This window comes from Nerophis lumbriciformis, linkage group LG06 (assembly GCF_033978685.3).
Source record: "Nerophis lumbriciformis linkage group LG06, RoL_Nlum_v2.1, whole genome shotgun sequence".
NCBI lineage: Eukaryota > Metazoa > Chordata > Actinopteri > Syngnathiformes > Syngnathidae > Nerophis > Nerophis lumbriciformis.
The window spans coordinates 24,605,794-24,625,317 of NC_084553.2; the positions used below are offsets into that span (position 1 = coordinate 24,605,794).

Genomic DNA, 19,524 nt, shown 5'->3' on the forward strand with positions numbered 1-19,524 from the left:
CAATCTATTGTTTTGTAGTGTGTTGGTTGCTTATGCAAAATAAGTAAATGCATTGAAAATACTGATTAATTATACCTCTCAATCAGAGTCAGCTTTATTGGCCAAGTATGTTTCACACACAAGGAATTTGACTTGGTAGACTGTGCTCTCTCTGTTCGATATAAACAATAAATACCAATGATGAACTAAAAATATAAACAGAGGTAGCGACATGGGTAACGTGGTGCTAGCGGTGCAGTGCGAGTGGTAATACGAGAGAGAGAGAGAAGATGCGAATCTGGAAACAAATGGAGGAAGAATGAATAATTCCCAAGAAAAACAGCACAGGGTCCATTGTCTGGCGGTGGTATGGCTTCAAGCGGAAAGATGTTGAACAGACAACCGTAATATGTCAAGTATGCGGCAAAAGCGTTGCTACAAAAAGTAGCAGCACTGCTAATTTGTGGCATCATTTGAATAGTCAACCACTAGAGAATGAGGAGTGCTTGAAACTCCGCATGTCAACATCTCCGACCGGTGCCTCACCCACAAAATGCCGAAGCAACCATTTCCACATCAACACCGTATGAAAAAAATTGTCAACAACACAAAGAGATAACGTCCGCAGTAACCTACCACATAGCGAAGGACATACACTATTTGATTTCCTATTATGCAGCTCATTTTTATTTGACAGTTATTGAAATATCTTGTGTGACATCATGCACAAAAGTGCACTTTATTTGTTTTAAACTATTGTAGTGGCGTTCTGTACTAAAAGTGCACTTTAATTTAGTGTTGTTTTGATATGTCATCTTAGTGACATTATGCACAAAAGTGCACTCATAGCTTGTTTTAAAATGTCTCTGACAATCTTGCACTTTCTGTTTTGGAAATGACATGAATGTTTGTGCCACTGCTTAATAACTGTTTAATAAATACAGTTTTGGTAAATTTACTTAATTGTGGTTTGGAGGTAGTTGTGGAGCTGGACGAAGTGGCTGGGGAGAGAGAAGTCTGGGCTTCCCTGCTTAGGCTGCTGCCCCCGCCACCCGACCTCGGATAAGCGGAAGAAGATGGATGGATGGATGGATACTTAGTTGTGGTTTCCCTCTCTGCATGAAAGTGTAAAATGAGCATATATTAATGCAGTATGAACAAGAATGTTTTAATGTAGACACATAGAATCATCATACTGCTGTGATTATATGCATCAAGTGTTCATTCAAGGCTAAGGCAAAATATTGAGATATATATCGTGTATCGTGACATGGCCTAAAAATATCGAGATATTAATAAAAGGCAATATCGCCCAGCCCTAATTTAAACCATTTATTATGACCAAGAGGTTACTGTTACCTCACTTCACTTGACACTCACGGTATTTACAGAAGAAAAGATTAAGGCACATCACGCCTTTGCATCTGAGGGGTCCACAAATTAAACAATCTGTGAAAGACAAAGTTGGATTTATTCATGCATCGGTAAGTAACGTATTTGATTGACATCAGTGCTGCGCTGCTCTGATCATGACGCTAATGAGAAAAGGGATACGTTTATTTGAAGTTGATTTCCTTCTCATCTACAATTCATGTCTGCAGTTGTTTTATGGTGTAAAGTTCATCTTTTTTCTCATTATTTAGCTGTAGATGTCCCTGTTGTTCAGCATTGTTTGAGTATATGTTGTTGAGTCTGCAAAATATGTATTCATTTAGTTCGGGGGTCGGCAACCCGCGGCTCTAGAGCCACATGCGGCTCTTTAGCGCCGCCCTAGTGGCTCTCTGGAGCTTTTTCGAAAATGTATGAAAAAAGATGAGGGGAAAATAATATATTTTTTGTGTTAATTTGGCTTCTGTAGGAGGACAAACATGACACAAACCTCCCCAATTGTTATAAAGCACACTGTTTGTATTAAACATGCTTCACTGATTAGAGTATTTGGCGAGCGCCGTTTTGTCCAACTAATTTTGGCGGTCCTTGAACTCACCTAGTTTGTTTACATGTATAACTTTCTAGGACGTGTTTTATGCCACTTCTTTTTCTGTCTCATTTTGTCCACCAAACTTTTAACGTTGTGCATTCATGCACAAAGGTGAGTTTTGTTGATGTTATTGACTTGTGTGGAGTGCTAATCGGGCATATTTGGTCACTGCATGACTGCAAGCTAATCGATGCTAACATGCTATTTAGGCTAGCTATATGTACATATTGCATCTTTATGCCTCATTTGTAGGTATATTTGAGGTCATTTAGTTTCCTTTAAGTCCTCTTAATTCAATTTATATCTCATGACACACTATCTGTATGTAATATGGCTTTTAATTTTTTTTGCGGCTCCAGACAGATTTGTTTTTGTATTTTTGGTCCAATATGGCTCTTTCAACATTTTGGGTTGCCGACCCCTGATCTGGTTTATTAATACTATTAAGGATATTTTCTTGATGCTAACAAACATCGCCAAATGCGCTATAATGTGGTCATCCGTGTCGAATAAGGCACTTGGATATCATGCACAACAATTAAGCTTTTAGATTCTGTTGTGAAAATGTACAATGAAACTACGGTGGATTGGACCAACAATCACATTATTTATTACTAGGACTTAACATGACGTTAGTTTATTTGCACAAGCAGATTTATATTTAGACATAGCAACCACAAAATAACAAACTAATGTGACCTCTTGTTTTTTCTTTACATTTAGTTCTGCTATCAAACACAACTAATATAGGAGAGAATAAACTTGATCACATCACAAAGTTTCTCAAACAAATCAAATGATCAAACAAACATTTTACAAACTAATTGTTTCAGACAAAAACAGTTCGATTGTATTCCACATATGATGATAGTGATATCGAAGTGTATTTCTGGTCTTGCCATCCCCTCCCGGGCCGAGGGATGACATGACTTGACTTGACTTTATTAATTCATGCTTGCAGTGGAGCCAGGGCCCCACTGAAAAAACAGCTGAACTTTACAATGAATATCAAACAAACAAAAATTAAAAGAACAGACAGTATTTTATATAAAAAACACATTTTCAGGGCAACAGCAGCATGGAAACTATTAGCATTCTGGTATATGACTGTATTACTTATTTAATTAGATAGTGTCATTATACAGTTTAATTGCAGTATGCAGGGTAGAGTTTTTAAGTTGGTTCCTCAATGTCCTGGCAGTGCGGCTGCCTCGTGTTGGAGGTAGCAGGTCATGCAGAGGGTGTGTAGTTGAATCAAAAGAGACGTCGGAGACGCTTTGCTGAACCAAAAGTGGCTTTATTACCAGCGAGCGTCATTTAAACAGGTCTGCAGTACCCGGAGAACTCTTAGTTAAAAAATTGAGGATTCCTGCCTTGGAGAAGCCAAACCATCAGTTTATATATTCCCTATTTGTCTGTCTGGGTGTGCGCTAAGTCTAAACAGCACCACCTGACCATAAAAGGAGATGTTTGTGTGTAAGTGTCTGGAAAACAACTCCTTTAAGTCATAACTTAAAGGTTGGCGTTTGAACTAGACAGGTAGTCTCCTCTCAAGGGTATGGCTATCAATTTTGCATTCCGAAGTCCCAATTAGGGCCACCTTCCTACGAGAAGTGATCCAATTCACCCTGCGAATATCAAACTAAGGGGCCTTATCTTATCATGTGCTCAAACTGAAATACCACTGAGTACACAGACTTGAAGGTTTGCTTTCTCCAAGATGAATACTGTATGAACATTCACCATATGTAGAACATCCATCCATCTATCCATTTTCTACCGCTTATTCCCTTCGGGTCGCGGACATAATATGAGTTAATTAATACACTTCAATATTTTTAGGAGCCATTTCGTTTGATCCACTTTTGTTTTTTTCCCTGACTTTATTACCTTTATGAACCCCTTCTTTCTGGACTTAATGAAAGCTCTTTTATATCTCTCTGTTTGAACGATTAGAACACCGAAGAACAGAACAGCAATACGGCATCTTCTGCTCGAACTCTACTCTCACTCTCACTTGTTTTAATGCTACACTCAAGCTACTTGACCATCGTGTGAATGAAGCGGCGAAGAAGTAAAACGGACGTGACGTCATATGCAACCCTCCTATAAAGTGCAGCGCCGCTAAAAGCTAAGTAGCAACTAGCATGCTAATCACTAGCTGGCAACTGGTGCGCTAATTTTTAGCTGGAAACTAATGCGCTAGTCACTACCTGGCAACTAGAGCGCTACTACATGGCTATCTAGAATTTATTTTAATCCTGCTAAGTACAGTAAGTGCATGGGGTTATGTCACTGCCATTTTGCAAATTGCACTACAATGTTTTGGATCAATGTTTATCTGTATTTAAAGACATTTAATTAAGTTTGTGCAAAAATTGCGGATCAAAAAAAAATAATTATACATGTGTATATATATATATATATATATATATATATATATATATATATATATATATATATATATATATATATATACACTAAAAAATACAAGTTTAAATTGTAATATCGGCACCCAGGAAAAAAATCTTCAATAAGCACATAGAACATATCAATATGCTCTTTTCAACTATACTTTTGCCCACGAGTGTTCTAATATTCCTTTTTTTTGCAGCACTTTAGATGACGAGGGCACCAACCTCCGACAGCAGAAACTTGATCGACAGGTAAATCTTAAGAGGACAAAGGAACACACTGACACCATCAGTTAGAACATGGCTCTTTTATCCTGACACCACATCCTGTAGTGATGGCCTGGGGCACTACAAAAGGTCAGCTGGTCTCTGTGGTGTTCCACTGACAGATGAAATGCCTTTTTGTGTGTGGATTAGTATCATATTCTCAACAAGCCTCTTAGTCAAACTGTATGATCCCAGTGTTTGAGTGATACTTCAGCATTCCAGGATCTTTTGGCTAAAACGCCGAATTAAGTCATGCATTTTGTGGCTCTTTTTACAGTTAAAAAACTGAAATTAATAACCGACAATGTTTAAGTTCTACTAACATTAAAAAAAACAGGAGTTTTAATACACTGAAAAGAAACTACTTTTTGGGGTTCACAAGTTTTTTTTCAATAAAAGTGCCTTCAAAATAACCAGTGTGTGGTTATGCATCGGAAAACAACAGTCCTTAGGAATCCCATTCAAAATTTGACAATGATACTACAAAATTGAGTATTTTACACAGGTTTTTTTCAATTTAGTATCAAGCGTTCCAGAGGCGTTCGTTTGGAGACACTTGGTCAAATGCAAATGAAGCTTCATGGCTTCCTGACTTTATCTTGTCTTTCAAAACACTTTAGTTATGACTGAAAAATAATACTGATGCACCGTCAACGTCAAACGTCAGTTCACGTTTTACTTTGCCCGGGTTACCTACGGCACTTTATGCTATTGCATCAAGTCTACCCATCATCCAGTATATCGGTGTTTTCATAATTTCAGTGGCTTTTCAGTCAACACTAAAACTGTAAGTAATTGTAGTAAGATAAATATGTTCGAAAGGATTCTGGTACTCCTCTCTCTGAGCTGCCACCTTACCGTGGTAGAGGAGTTTGCGTGTCCTAATGATCCTAGGAGCTATGTTGTCCGGGGGCTTTATGCCCCCTGGTAGGGTCTCCCAAGACAAACTGGTCCTAGGTGAGGGATCAGACAAAGAGCAGCTCGAAGACCTCCATGACGAATACAAATAAAGGACCCAGATTTCCCTCGCCCGGACGCGGGTCACCGGGGCCCCCCTCTGGAGCCAGGCGCGGAGGTGGGGCACGATGGCGAGCGCCTGGTGGCCGGGCCTGTCCCCATGGGGCCCGGCCGGGCACAGCCCGAAGAGGCAACGTGGGTCCCCCCTCCAATGGGCTCAACACCCATAGCAGGGGCCATAGAGGTCGGGTGCAGTGTGAGCTGGGCGGCAGCCGACGGCAGGGCACTTGGCGGTCCGATCCTCGGCTACAGAAGCTAGCTCTTGGGACGTGGAACGTCACCTCGCTGGGGGGGAAGGAGCCTGAGCTAGTGCGCGAGGTTGAGAAGTTCCGGCTAGATATAGTCGGACTCACTTCGACGCACAGCAAGGGCTCTGGAACCAGTTCTCTCGAGAGGGGCTGGACTCTCTTCCACTCTGGCGTTGCCGGCAATGAGAGGCGACGGGCTGGGGTGGCAATTCTTGTTGCCCCCCGGCTCAGAGCCTGCACGTTGGAGTTCAACCCGGTGGACGAGAGGGTAGCTTCCCTCCGCCTTCGGGTGGGGGGACGGGTCCTGACTATGGTTTGCGCTTACGCGCCAAACCGCAGCTCAGAGTACCCACCCTTTTTGGATTCGCTCGAGGGAGTACTTGAGAGTGCTCCCCCGGGTGATTCCCTCGTTCTACTGGGGGACTTCAATGCTCATGTTGGCAGCGACAGTGAAACCTGGAGAGGCGTGATTGGGAAGAATGGCCGCCCGGATCTGAACCCGAGTGGTATTTTGTTATTGGACTTTTGTGCCCGTCACAGATTGTCCATAATGAACACCATGTTCGAACATAAGGGTGTCCATATGTGCACTTGGCACCAGGACACCCTAGGCCGCAGTTCCATGATCGACTTTGTAGTTGTGTCATCGGATTTGCGGCCTCATGTTTTGGACACTCGGGTGAAGAGAGGGGCGGAGCTTTCAACCGATCACCACCTGGTGGTGAGTTGGCTGCGATGGTGGGGGAGGATGCCGGACAGACATGGCAGGCCCAAACGCATTGTGAGGGTTTGCTGGGAACGTCTGGCAGAATCTCCTGTCAGAGAGAGTTTCAATTCCCACCTCCGGAAGAACTTTGAACATGTCACGAGGGAGGTGCTGGACATTGAGTCCGAGTGGACCATGTTCCGCGCCTCTATTGTCGAGGCAGCTGATTGGAGCTGTGGCCGCAAGGTAGTTGGTGCCTGTCGTGGCGGTAATCCTAGAACCCGTTGGTGGACACCGGCGGTAAGGGATGCCGTCAAGCTGAAGAAGGAGTCCTATCGGGTTCTTTTGGCTCATAGGACTCCTGAGGCAGCGGACAGGTACCGACAGGCCAAGCGGTGTGCGGCTTCAGCGGTTGCGGAGGCAAAAACTCGGACATGGGAGGAGTTCGGGGAAGCCATGGAAAACGACTTCCGGACGGCTTCGAAGTGATTCTGGACCACCATCCGCCGCCTCAGGAAGGGGAAGCAGTGCACTATCAACACCGTGTATGGTGAGGATGGTGTTCTGCTGACCTCGACTGCGGATGTTGTGGATCGGTGGAGGGAATACTTCGAAGACCTCCTCAATCCCACCAACACGTCTTCCTATGAGGAAGCAGTGCCTGGGGAATCTGTGGTGGGCTCTTCTATTTCTGGGGCTGAGGTTGCTGAGGTAGTTAAAAAGCTCCTCGGTGGCAAGGCCCCGGGGGTGGATGAGATCCGCCCAGAGTTCCTTAAGGCTCTGGATGCTGTGGGGCTGTCTTGGTTGACAAGACTCTGCAGCATCGCGTGGACATCGGGGGCGGTACCTCTGGATTGGCAGACCGGGGTGGTGGTTCCTCTCTTTAAGAAGGGGAACCGGAGGGTGTGTTCTAACTATCGTGGGATCACACTCCTCAGCCTTCCCGGTAAGGTCTATTCAGGTGTACTGGAGAGGAGGCTACGCCGGATAGTCGAACCTCGGATTCAGGAGGAACAGTGTGGTTTTCGTCCTGGTCGCGGAACTGTGGACCAGCTCTATACTCTCGGCAGGGTCCTTGAGGGTGCATGGGAGTTTGCCCAACCAGTCTACATGTGTTTTGTGGACTTAGAGAAGGCATTCGACCGTGTCCCTCGGGAAGTCCTGTGGGGAGTGCTCAGAGAGTATGGGGTATCGGACTGTCTGATTTTGGCGGTCCGCTCCCTGTATGATCAGTGTCAGAGTTTGGTCCGCATTGCCGGCAGTAAGTCGGACACGTTTCCAGTGAGGGTTGGACTCCGCCAAGGCTGCCCTTTGTCACCGATTCTGTTCATAACTTTTATGGACAGAATTTCTAGGCGCAGTCAAGGCGTTGAGGGGATCTGGTTTGGTGGCTGCAGGATTAGGTCTCTGCTTTTTGCAGATGATGTGGTCCTGATGGCTTCATCTGGCCAGGATCTTCAGCTCTCGCTGGATCGGTTCACAGCCGAGTGTGAAGCGACTGGGATGAGAATCAGCACCTCCAAGTCCGAGTCCATGGTTCTCGCCCGGAAAAGGGTGGAATGCCATCTTCGGGTTGGGGAGGAGACCCTGCCCCAAGTGGAGGAGTTCAAGTACCTCGGAGTCTTGTTCACGAGTGAGGGAAGAGTGGATCGTGAGATCGACAGGCGGATCGGTGCGGCGTCTTCAGTAATGCGGACGCTGTATCGATCCGTTGTGGTGAAGAAGGAGCTGAGCCGGAAGGCAAAGCTCTCAATTTACCGGTCGATCTACGTTCCCATCCTCACCTATGGTCATGAGCTTTGGGTTATGACCGAAAGGACAAGATCACGGGTACAAGCGGCCGAAATGAGTTTCCTCCGCCGGGTGGCGGGGCTCTCCCTTAGAGATAGGGTGAGAAGCTCTGCCATCCGGGGGGAGCTCAAAGTAAAGCCGCTGCTCCTCCATATCGAGAGGAGCCAGATGAGGTGGTTCGGGCATCTGGTCAGGATGCCACCCGAACGCCTCCCTCGGGAGGTGTTTCGGGCACGTCCGACCGGTGGGAGGCCACGGGGAAGACCCAGGACACGTTGGGAAGACTATGTCTCCCGGCTGGCCTGGGAACGCCTCGGGATCCACCGGGAGGAGCTGGACGAAGTGGCTGGGGAGAGGGAAGTCTGGGCTTCCCTGCTTAGGCTGCTGCCCCCGCGACCCGACCTCGGATAAGCGGAAGAAGATGGATGGATGGATGGACATTTAGCTAGAGAGTGCTTTATTATTTCCAGCCATAAATGAAGTGGCGGGCCACATGAAATGAAGTGGCGGAACAGATCTGGCCCCCAGGCCTAGAGTTTAACACCTGTGTTCTAGATGATATAATCACTTTGTTATGTATATCTACATTTTTTTAAACCTTACAATCACTCCTGACTGCAACAGTAACAACAACATAACAAAAACAACCACATATATTCATTAAAAATGTGTGTATTTCATTGTGTGTATCCTACAGTATTCGGGCAAACTGTGTTTTACATGCTGAGCGATGTCAGTGTGCTGCTTCTCTCGTAATTCTTCAAACTCTTTTAGCCACATTCAAGCACATTTTTAGGACCTTACATTTTAAATAATGCATGACTTTCAAGGTGTATTGGTCAATTGACTCACTGATAGAGAAGACCCAAGATTTGGATGAAAGGTTCATTGTAGCATGAAATTGCAGTCTTGCAGGAAACTGAAGCTGTATAGAGCAAACCTTGACAACGGCGTTGTGTTAGGAGCACTCTCATGCACTGCTCACTGAATGCTCTATTAATAAAAGCTTTCAATATTTCATGAACTCTGGCTTAAACGTGCATATTGGTGATGAATGTCGCCCTCCAACCTTACGTGAAAGTGGTTTTAGCAGTGTGACCTGTACTGAATAAACCCACAGTTTCCATGGAGAAAAAAGAACTACGCCAACATTTCATTCGGTCTGTGCGGATTGTCATACAAAGTTTAACTTCTAGTTGCGACAAATATAGACTTTTATTAATTAACTCTGTTCTTTTAAACCACTAATGGTATTATATAATGGTAAGTGATGTTGCTATATTTTTTTGTTTAAAAATATAACTGATCAAGTTGCAAACAGCCACTTTTTAATCAGTCCCTCCAAGAATTTGTGAAGTCGCGATCGTGCCAATTCACACAAATTTAACGAATCCCTGCAAATCATGAGAGGCGTTGCAACTTTGTCCAATGCCCACAGAATTACCGCATATTTTCGCCAAACGGACTTGACTGAGCGGCATTCAAACGCACATGTCAACTGTATACCTGTGCAGACAAAGTAGGACCAGCACGGTGTAATAATATATGAAGTTTTTGTTTTTAAAACAACACAATTGTCGTCCTCCCGCGTACCTTAGACGAATTTCCGATTCATGTCTACGGCACGAAGCCTTCAGGGTAATGTAGTATATAAACATTTAGCAACAGTTTACATGTAATTATGTATTTATTTACCGGTAAGCTTTCTTCATCCTGGGTGAGACAATTAAGAACATATTTTCATTTACAGCAGACAAAGTTTTTTGTGTAAGAGATGTCTTACCTGAGAAGACATGATAAACGTGATCGGTCTACATGACGGATGATAATCCCTGATCATCCTCTCATTTACCAAAAAATAAATGAATACAGCTATAAATCACTCTCAACAGTTCACAAATGCCTTTAATGTACAGGGGTAAATATTAAAGAAAATATATAATTGTTCAAAACAGTAAAACCCTTTCAAGCGTAAAACATACACCGAAAATGTCTGCAACTTGGATGATAAGGAGGCCTTTGGTGGCGTTATAAATATTACTATTACTACTTATAATTAATCTAAACATTAGAGTAGTTTAACAATGAGCTCTGAGTATGTGCTTAAGTCTCTGGTATAAAAACGAGTAAAACATCAATACAGTATTTGTTTTCCAGTTTTGATTGCAATCTTGTGCTTTTTGAAGTTTAGTTTACAAGGAGCAATTGAAACATGGATAGCAACTTCATTAAAATCACAATAATTGTGATAATTATTATAATTAATTATTATTTTTGCCTCAACTTTCTGAAATAGCTGCCGCCAATTCCGGCATTTTAATAGGCCCCAACAATCACCAAAAAAGCCAGCAAAATCCTGGAGGGACTGTTGAATGGAACGTTTAGTTCTGTGTTTGTCCATTTTGCACAGCGAGTACTTCTTGAGCAGAAGCAGAAGAAAAAGCGTCAGGAACCACTGATGGTCCAGTCCAATGTGGATGGACGATCTCGCACACGCCGTACCAAACAGAGTGAGGAGCAGGCTCCATTGGTGGAATCCTACCTCAGCAGTAACAGCAGCACCATTTACCATGGTGAGTATAGGACCTTATTGATTATTGTTTGGAATACCTTTACAATGTAGACATCTCTCAAGGTAGTCTACATTGTAGATCAAGGGTGTCTATGGTACGGCCCGCGGGCCTGATCCGGACGGGTTTATCCAGCCCGTGAGATGAGTGTGCTAAGTATAAAAATTACTTGACATTTTTGAATGAAAGAAACTGTTCTAAATGTGTCCACTGGATGTCGCATTAGCAATTTTTTGTATCTCCTGCCGCAAGCGCACATGACTTCAGAGGGGGTGGACTTATGTGCCATGTAGAGAAGTAACACTTACGCTGCTTATAAGTTTGATTGATTGATTGAAACTTTTATTAGTAGATTGCACAGTGAAGTACATATTCCGTACAATTGACCACTAAATGGTAACACCCGAATACGTTTTTCAACTTGTTTAAGTCGGGGTCCACTTAAATTGATTCATTCAGTCATCATATCATACCAAACTTTCAAACACATTACCGTAAAATATCAAATAATATTATTTAGCTCATCCACGTAAGAGACTAGACGTATAAGATTTCATGGGATTTAGCGATTAGGAGTGACAGATTGTTTGGTAAACGTATAGCATGTTCTATATGTTATAGTTATTTGAATGACTCTTACAGTAATATGTTACGTTAACATACCAGGCACGTTCTCAGTTGGTTATTTATGCCTCATATAACGTACACTTATTCAGCCTGTTGTTCACTATTCTTTATTTTAAATTGCCTTTCAAATGTCCATTCTTGGTGTTGGGTTTTATCAAGTAAATTTCCCCCAAAAATGCGACTTATATATATGTTTTTCCTTCTTTATTATGCATTTTCGGCAGGTGCGACTTATACTCCGGTGCGACTTATACTCCGAAAAATACGGTATTTACATTTGATTATTTACAATCCGAAGAGGTATGATGAGGAAGGGAGGGTGTTAGTTTAGGGTTAAATTTGCCTGGAGGTGTTCTTTTAGTGCGGTTTTGAAGGAGGATAGAGATGCCCTTTCTTTTACACCTGTTGGGAGTGCATTCCATATTGATGTGGCATAGAAAGAGAATGAGTTAAGACCTTTGTTAGATCGGAATCTGGGTTTAACGTGGTTAGTGGAGCTCCCCCTGGTGTTGTGGTTATGGCGGTCATTTACGTTAAGGAAGTAGTTTGACATGTACTTCGGTATCAGGGAGGTGTAGCGGACTTTATAGACTAGGCTCAGTGCAAGTTGTTTTACTCTGTCCTCCACCCTGAGCCAGCCCACTTTGGAGAAGTGGGTAGGAGTGAGGTGTAATCTGGGGTGGAGGTCTAGAAGTAATCTGACTAGCTTGTTCTGGGATGTTTGAAGTCTAGATTTGAGGGTTTTGGAGGTGCTAGCGTATCAGGAGGTGCATGCGTAATCGAAAAAGGGTTGAACGAGAGTTCCCGCCAGAATCTTCATGGTGCTTTTGTTGACCAGAGAGGAGATTCTATAGAGACATTTTGTTTGTTGGTTGACCTTTTTGATTACCTTGGTTGCCATTTTATCACAGGAAAGATTAGCCTCTAGAATGGAACCTAGGTAGGTGACCTCATCTTTCCTGGTGATAACAATGTCACCCACTTTTATAGTGAAGTCATTTACTTTCTTAAAGGGGAACATTATCACCAGACCTATGTAAGCGTCAATATATACCTTGATGTTGAAGAAAAAAGACCATATATTTTTTTAACCGATTTCCGAACTCTAAATGGGTGAATTTTGGCGAAATAAACGCCTTTCTAATATTCGCTCTCGGAGCGATGACGTCACAATGTGACGTCGCATCGGGAAGCAATCCGCCATTTTCTCAAACACTGAGTCAAATCAGCTCTGTTATTTTCCGTTTTTTCGACTGTTTTCCGTACCTTGGAGACATCATGCCTCATCGGTGTGTTGTCGGAGGGTGTAACAACACGAACAGGGACGGATTCAAGTTGCACCAGTGGCCCAAAGATGCGAAAGTGGCAAGAAATTGGACGTTTGTTCCGCACACTTTACCGACGAAAGCTATGCTACGACAGAGATGGCAAGAATGTGTGGATATCCTGCGACACTCAAAGCAGATGCATTTCCAACGATAAAGTCAAAGAAATCTGCCGCCAGACCCCCATTGAATCTGCCGGAGTGTGTGAGCTATTCAGGGACAAAGGCCCTCTGTAGCACGGCAAGCAATGGCGGCAGTTTGTTCCCGCAGACGAGCGAGCTAAACCCCCTGGATGTCTTGGCTCACACCGTCCCGAAGATGATCAAGAGAAGAATATCGACCCTAGCTTCCCTGGCCTGCTGACATGAGGGTATGTCTCCAGAATATATTAATTGATGAAAACTGGGCTGTCTGCACTCTCAAAGTGCATGTTGTTGCCAAATGTATTTCATATGCTGTAAACCTAGTTCATAGTTGTTAGTTTCCTTTAATGCCAAACACATAGCAATCGTTGGTTAGAAGGCGATCGCCGAATTCGTCCTCGTTTTCTCCCGTGTCGCTGGCTGTCGTGTCGTTTTCGTCGGTTTCGCTTGCATACGGTTCAAACAGATATGGCTCAATAGCTTCAGTTTCTTCTTCAATTTCGTTTTCGCTACCTGCCTCCACACTACAACCATCCGTTTCAATACATTCGTAATCTGTTGAATCGCTTAAGCCACTGAAATCCGAGTCTGAATCCGAGCTAATGTCGCTATAGCTTGCTGTTCTTTCCGCCATGTTTGTTTGTGTTGGCTTCACTATGTAACGTCACAGGAAAATGGACGGGTGGTTAAAATCAGGCACTTTGAAGCTTTTTTTAGGGATATTGCGTGATGGGTAAAATTTTGAAAAAAACTTCGAAAAATATAATAAGCCGCTGGGAACTGATTTTTAATGGTTTTAACAATTCTGAAATTGTGATAATGTTCCCCTTTAAGTTTGATGTGGGACCCAAATAGGATGGATTCCGTTTTACCCAAGTGTATGGATAGCTTGTTGTCAGCGAACCAGGTGCAAATTCTACAGAGTTCAGCACTGAGGATTTTAATGATAAAAAAATGAGGATGGTAATGTTCATGCTTTGATTGTCAAATATGTTGTTGGTAATGTAACCTGTGACCAGGGCCGTAACTAGGATTTGACTAATACCGAGGTCAGGTATCCCAGCACCATATAAATAATATTACCTTGAGCAACACAATGAATTCCCAGAATCACAAAAGCTTTTATTTAGCTATATCTATCTATCACTCATCTAGTATATTTGATAATCAGCATGATTTTGTAACAGTCCATTTTTGTATTAGTATTCTAAAGTTTAGCATTTTAATCGATTTTTAACATCATTAAAACATCAATTTAGAAAACATACAAAACATTCAACCACAAACAGGATTCGAATCCAAGATATTCTGCTTTGCACTGCAAGCAGGGGCGCCGAAAAGAGGGGGTAAAGGAGACGGATTCTAGGGGCCCATGATGGAGGGGGGCCCAGAGAGGCCCCTAATGATGATGAAATTATAATACAGAAAAAATAATGACACTGTGTTGGGGGCCCTCTAAAGATTCTTTTCATGGGGCCCAAAATCCCTAGCAGCGCCCCTGACTGCAAGTATTAATGACGTCCGCCACGGAGACACTAGAAGTAAAGGAGGACATTGTCTTCTCATATTCTAATCAGTGACAGAGCATGACGTGGACAGGATACGTTTGGAGTAAATTATTATATGAAGCGCCTTGTCATTCAACAATTTACATTTTCTTCACACAAAATGTCACCCCCTCCAAAGCAGAGCGCGTGTTCTGCATTTTGGGCGGGGCGGCAACTGACTGACACAACAACATTATTATACCAACAGTGTTTAACATCAATTTCATTCAGGTGAAAGCAACATTAGTTACATTGGATTGATTAATTGTTAACGTTATGTTGACATGATGACACATGGATTGGCCTGGATTATGTTTAAAGTAAAAGTGCACTTCATTGCGTTATGTTGGTGGAGTTGTAGCAGGCTGTGCATTACCAAAGATTGTATATTGAGAGAAAATGATCCACCACATGATGTACAGCGCATATGATGTTCTACACAAAGTACATATACAGTCATCATATTATCTTCTTTTTGTCACCTGAGGACATACTGAGGAAATGACCTCGGTGTCCTCAATGGTAGTTACGGCCATGCCCGTGAAATTTCTACCAAAATAAATACCTTTGATAATCCGTATCTTTCGTGTTGTACTAACAACTGGGGACACAATTTGTGGGCACACAAAAATATGCTGAAATAATCTCTCTAGTTAGAAGTGGAATTCTTGTAGACTGAAATGTGAACATTTCTACTGACACAGATGACAGAACATGATATAAAATCTTCTTTTTACTAGTATGAAAGTAATCATTGAAGATTTGTGTTGTCTTGTCTGATGTCCTGTCACTTTTTACAGTCAGTACGTTTCTATGCCTTAAATTAGTCTGATTTGTCAAATGATTCAGTTTTTTCTATTTTCACAGCTACATGTGGAGTTCTCGTTTTTATGATCTTATCTCTAATGTGACTGTTGGCCTTACGCAGTGTGCTTCTCGTACACTAGGGGGCGATTGTGGTCAAGTGAACTCGTTTAGCTATGCGGAAATGTAAGTACAGTTGAAGAAAAGAATGTTACATGCTTATAGGTTAGCGCTATTAACTTTCAAGCTCAGAATCTAACAGAAAAGTACAACTTTCCACTGCTATTCAGTGTTGTTGGTAATGTTTTAATGTGTTATAACAATTGTGGTTATTAGGATCATTAAGAAGTACAAAAGATCGCTATTTTAGTCAACTGTTTTAGGTTTCTGCTTACCAGTTGTCTCAAACAGCTGGGATGTGCTGGTGTCATGTCACATAATTAAATGGTCTCATTTTGGGAACATTCTGACACATGTTAAACAAGTAGGTTTCATACCACCGGCAAGTGTTAATTTTCACAGTTTTTTAATTAGTTTTAGTCATAGTCGTTTGACGTAAATGTATTTTTATTTTTAGTCATGTAAATTAATTTAGTTTTAGTCGACTAAATTCCTCAACATTTTAGTCGACTGAAATTACGGTAAATTTTGTCGACTAAAATATAAAGTATAACGGACAACACATCTTTGAAGTTGTCTTGAAAGCACTTTTAATAAGTATTTAATATTGCAGAGAATCTCAAAAACTAAATTCACTACAAGACTTGTATTCCATGACTATTTCAATAATTAAATTTCACACCTTATTGTGTGTTATTTTAGCTGAAATTAAGCATTTTTTTCAAATGTTGAATAATAATATGACTAAAATGATCACATGAAGAAACAAACTATTTTTTTGATAACACTTTAGTATGGGGAACATATTCACCATTAATTAGTTGCTTATTAACATGCAAATTAGTAACATATTGGCTCTTAATTAGTCATTATGAAGTACTTATTGCCTTATTCTGCATGACCCTAACCCTAACCCTAACCCCAACGCTAACCTTAACCCTAACCCTAACCCTAACCCTAACCAAATAACTCTAAATTAAGTGTTTGTTACTTACAATATGTTCCCCTAGTGTCCAAATAACTCTTAATTAAGTCTTTGTTACTTCTATATAATATATAATATGTTCCCCATACTAAAGTGTTACCATTTTTTTTATATATCGATTGGCGGGTAAGTATTACAAAAGTAGTGATTGAATAAGCAGTCTTGCTCCTTCTCTACTGTCTCTACTGTATGAGTTATTTGTAAATATTAATTTAGGCCTACTTACTGTTGCGTAGATGTCCTGATGATTAGCCTGCAGAAGATGCTCCAAGTTGGTTGCATTTTTACCAGAAAAAATGGAGCCACAGGGTTTACAACATATCTTATCTACCGTTGCAAATGTAAAATGTGTCCATGTCTTCTCTTCCTTCCAGGTGTAGAAGACATATTGAAATGACGTGTGTAACAATACGATACAATAATTTCATATCACGGTTGTCATTATTATTGCAGTATTTTGGAATATGCTCAAAATGGTTTTTAAACACACCTAAAATAAATTGACACACTGTTAGAAAAGCCACTATTGTGCATGTCTTGAGTTTCTTATGCCGCACTGAAGAGTTTTATTATTGTGTTGTATCTGTTTTAATAGTTAATGTTTATTGATATACTGTAAATATTGGTTAGTATTGTAGCACTTTATGATTTATTTAACTGAAAACGGTATGATAAATAAAGTCTATTAAAAGTATGAATTGCGGTGGCATGAGTTTTCCTACTCTGTTCAGCAGTACTTGAACACACCATAAACTATCTCCTTCCTCCGTGTCTTTTTCTCTGCCGCAAAGATCGATCATCATAATTCCATACTAAAAGAGCACAGCTTATAACTTCAATGTGCACAACTGAATAACTTAGTTGCTCAGACAATAATGTGTTTGTAGACGTTTAGATTGGGGTATGTCGTTTATAACGGGGGAAAGTCGTATGTGTCTTGTTTTCATGTTAACTTTTAAGCCGGCACGAGTCAGTCTGCCGTGACTTTATCAAAGTGAAGTTATCAATGTCTGTTTCTTAGGTCATTTTTATTTAAAAGTGTAATACTAACCGTCATCATTATTACCGTTTGTCGTTACATCGCTACAATATACTAAGTCTTGTTTAACGGTGAAAAATCCACACCGTGTCTCAGTAGTTGTAGTTCTAATTGGATCCCCGCCATGAGGCTCCATTTGATTGGTGAAATGGAGTTAAGCGTCACTACTGCTTACGTTGCATTGGCGAAACAGTCATGTGACTGTCCCTGCCGGGAGAGAAGCTTGCTGACAAAATGAATTCGTCTTTGCAAGTCTTAATCAATAGATCATAAAATAATTATGATACAAATAAATGTAACGATCGGAATGGAACTCAACAGAATGGAGTAAAAGTAGTGTTTCTTCTTCACAAAAATACTCAAGTAAAAGTAAAAAGTATGTTACATTAAAACTAGTCTGACAAGTACATTTAAAAAAAAAGTTACTTAAGTAAATGTAGCGCGTTACTACCCACCCCTGCATTTGGGAATAGATTTTCCTCCATGTTAAAGTTAAAAGTTAAAGTTAAAATACCAATGATTGTCACACACACCGTGTGGTAAAATGTTGTCCTCTACATTTGACCCATCCCCTTTTTCACCCCCTGGGAGGTGAGGGGAGCAGTGGGCAGCAGCAGTGGCCACGCCCAGGAATCATTTTTGGTGATTTAACCCCCAATTCCAACCCTTGATGCTGAGTGTCAAGCAGGGAGGTAATGGGTCCCATTTTTATAGTCTTTGGTGTGACTCGGCCGGGGTTTGAACTCACGACTTACCGATCTCAGGGCTCATTTTTGGACCAAACTAACTTTTTGTACAGGTTCTTGTGCCAACACCGTACAGTACATGTTGCAAAGCTGCATAGATCAAGTATCAAGGGTACAACTACAGCTACCAAGCATTTCATTTTAAACCAGTCTCAGCTGCAAATCTCTTTGCTTCTTTGTTGAAACTGTGTGTCGATACTCAGGTATCACAGGACAAATCTAATCTTTACCTCTGAGCTGAGGTTCATGAGCTGTCACTCTCTCGGCCGAGCCAGGATGAAATTCATTGACGAAATGTTGCACAGCAAGTTAATATTCAGGGGGAGGAAATTATAATCTTATCCGCTCCAACAAAATTCAGATGAATTTTCTGACATTCATTCACTTTTTATTACGCAGTTGCTCTATTTGGATGCTCTTAATTAGAATTTGAAGTACTTACATCTATATTATATTTTACATTTCCATTGCTATAGCTGCACTCTACAGCCACTTTGATGAGTTGTGTGCTTTTATCTCTGTATAAATCCTTGTGCAAGTGTGTGTGGAGTAGAAAGTCTGACACATTTAACATGCATCCTGTCTGACAGCCGTTGTTTGTGTAATTGGCTATTTTCATCCCTGTTTAGTGCAAGAAGCCAAGCAGGAGGAGGTGAAGGTTAAACCCGACCCACAGCCGCCTCGCTCTGCAAAGAAGGGCAGAGCGTCCGCCAGCTCCACTCCTCAAACAGGCAGTGACAAGAAGGAGAGGAAGGGGAAACACAAAGGTCAGCTTGCTGACAAACAACCAGCCAGTATGAGATACAAACCGACGCAATTTAAGATGAACAATACACAAATTACCAGGATTGACAGACAGGGTTAAGTCCAAAGGAGCAACACATCTAACAAAACAGGAAAAATGACCCAAAGTCCATCAGAGCTATGATGATTTGAGGCCTTTTAAATATGAGTTGAAATAAAAAGAAAAGCACATATGATGCTTTGTGACATGCCCATATCATTATACAGTATCTGGCAATATGGCCACTCTAATATGTATAGTCAAATTGGACATAAATACATTCTTAAATAATCACTTCATTGTTTGATTAGTTAAATGTGATCGGTGACTGGCAACACTAAATTGGCCCTCTTGTGTGAAAGTGAGTGTGAATGTTGTCTGTCTGTGTTAGCCCTGTGATGAGGTGGAGACTTGTGTACCCTGCCTTCCGC

The 19,524-nt window shown here is 41.7% G+C and overlaps 1 protein-coding gene across 2 annotated transcripts in view; it reads left to right on the plus strand.

Annotated features, from left to right (window-relative positions):
• tub (TUB bipartite transcription factor) overlaps positions 1 to 19,524 on the plus strand; it is a 209,302-nt gene that overhangs the window by 137,535 nt on the left and 52,243 nt on the right. For both annotated transcript variants that reach the window (XM_061963948.1, XM_061963949.1), the window contains exons 2-4: positions 4,575 to 4,626; positions 10,814 to 10,976; positions 18,939 to 19,076. In XM_061963948.1, the coding sequence (XP_061819932.1) occupies positions 4,575 to 4,626; positions 10,814 to 10,976; positions 18,939 to 19,076 (353 nt within the window). The remainder of the gene's footprint in view (positions 1 to 4,574; positions 4,627 to 10,813; positions 10,977 to 18,938; positions 19,077 to 19,524) is intronic.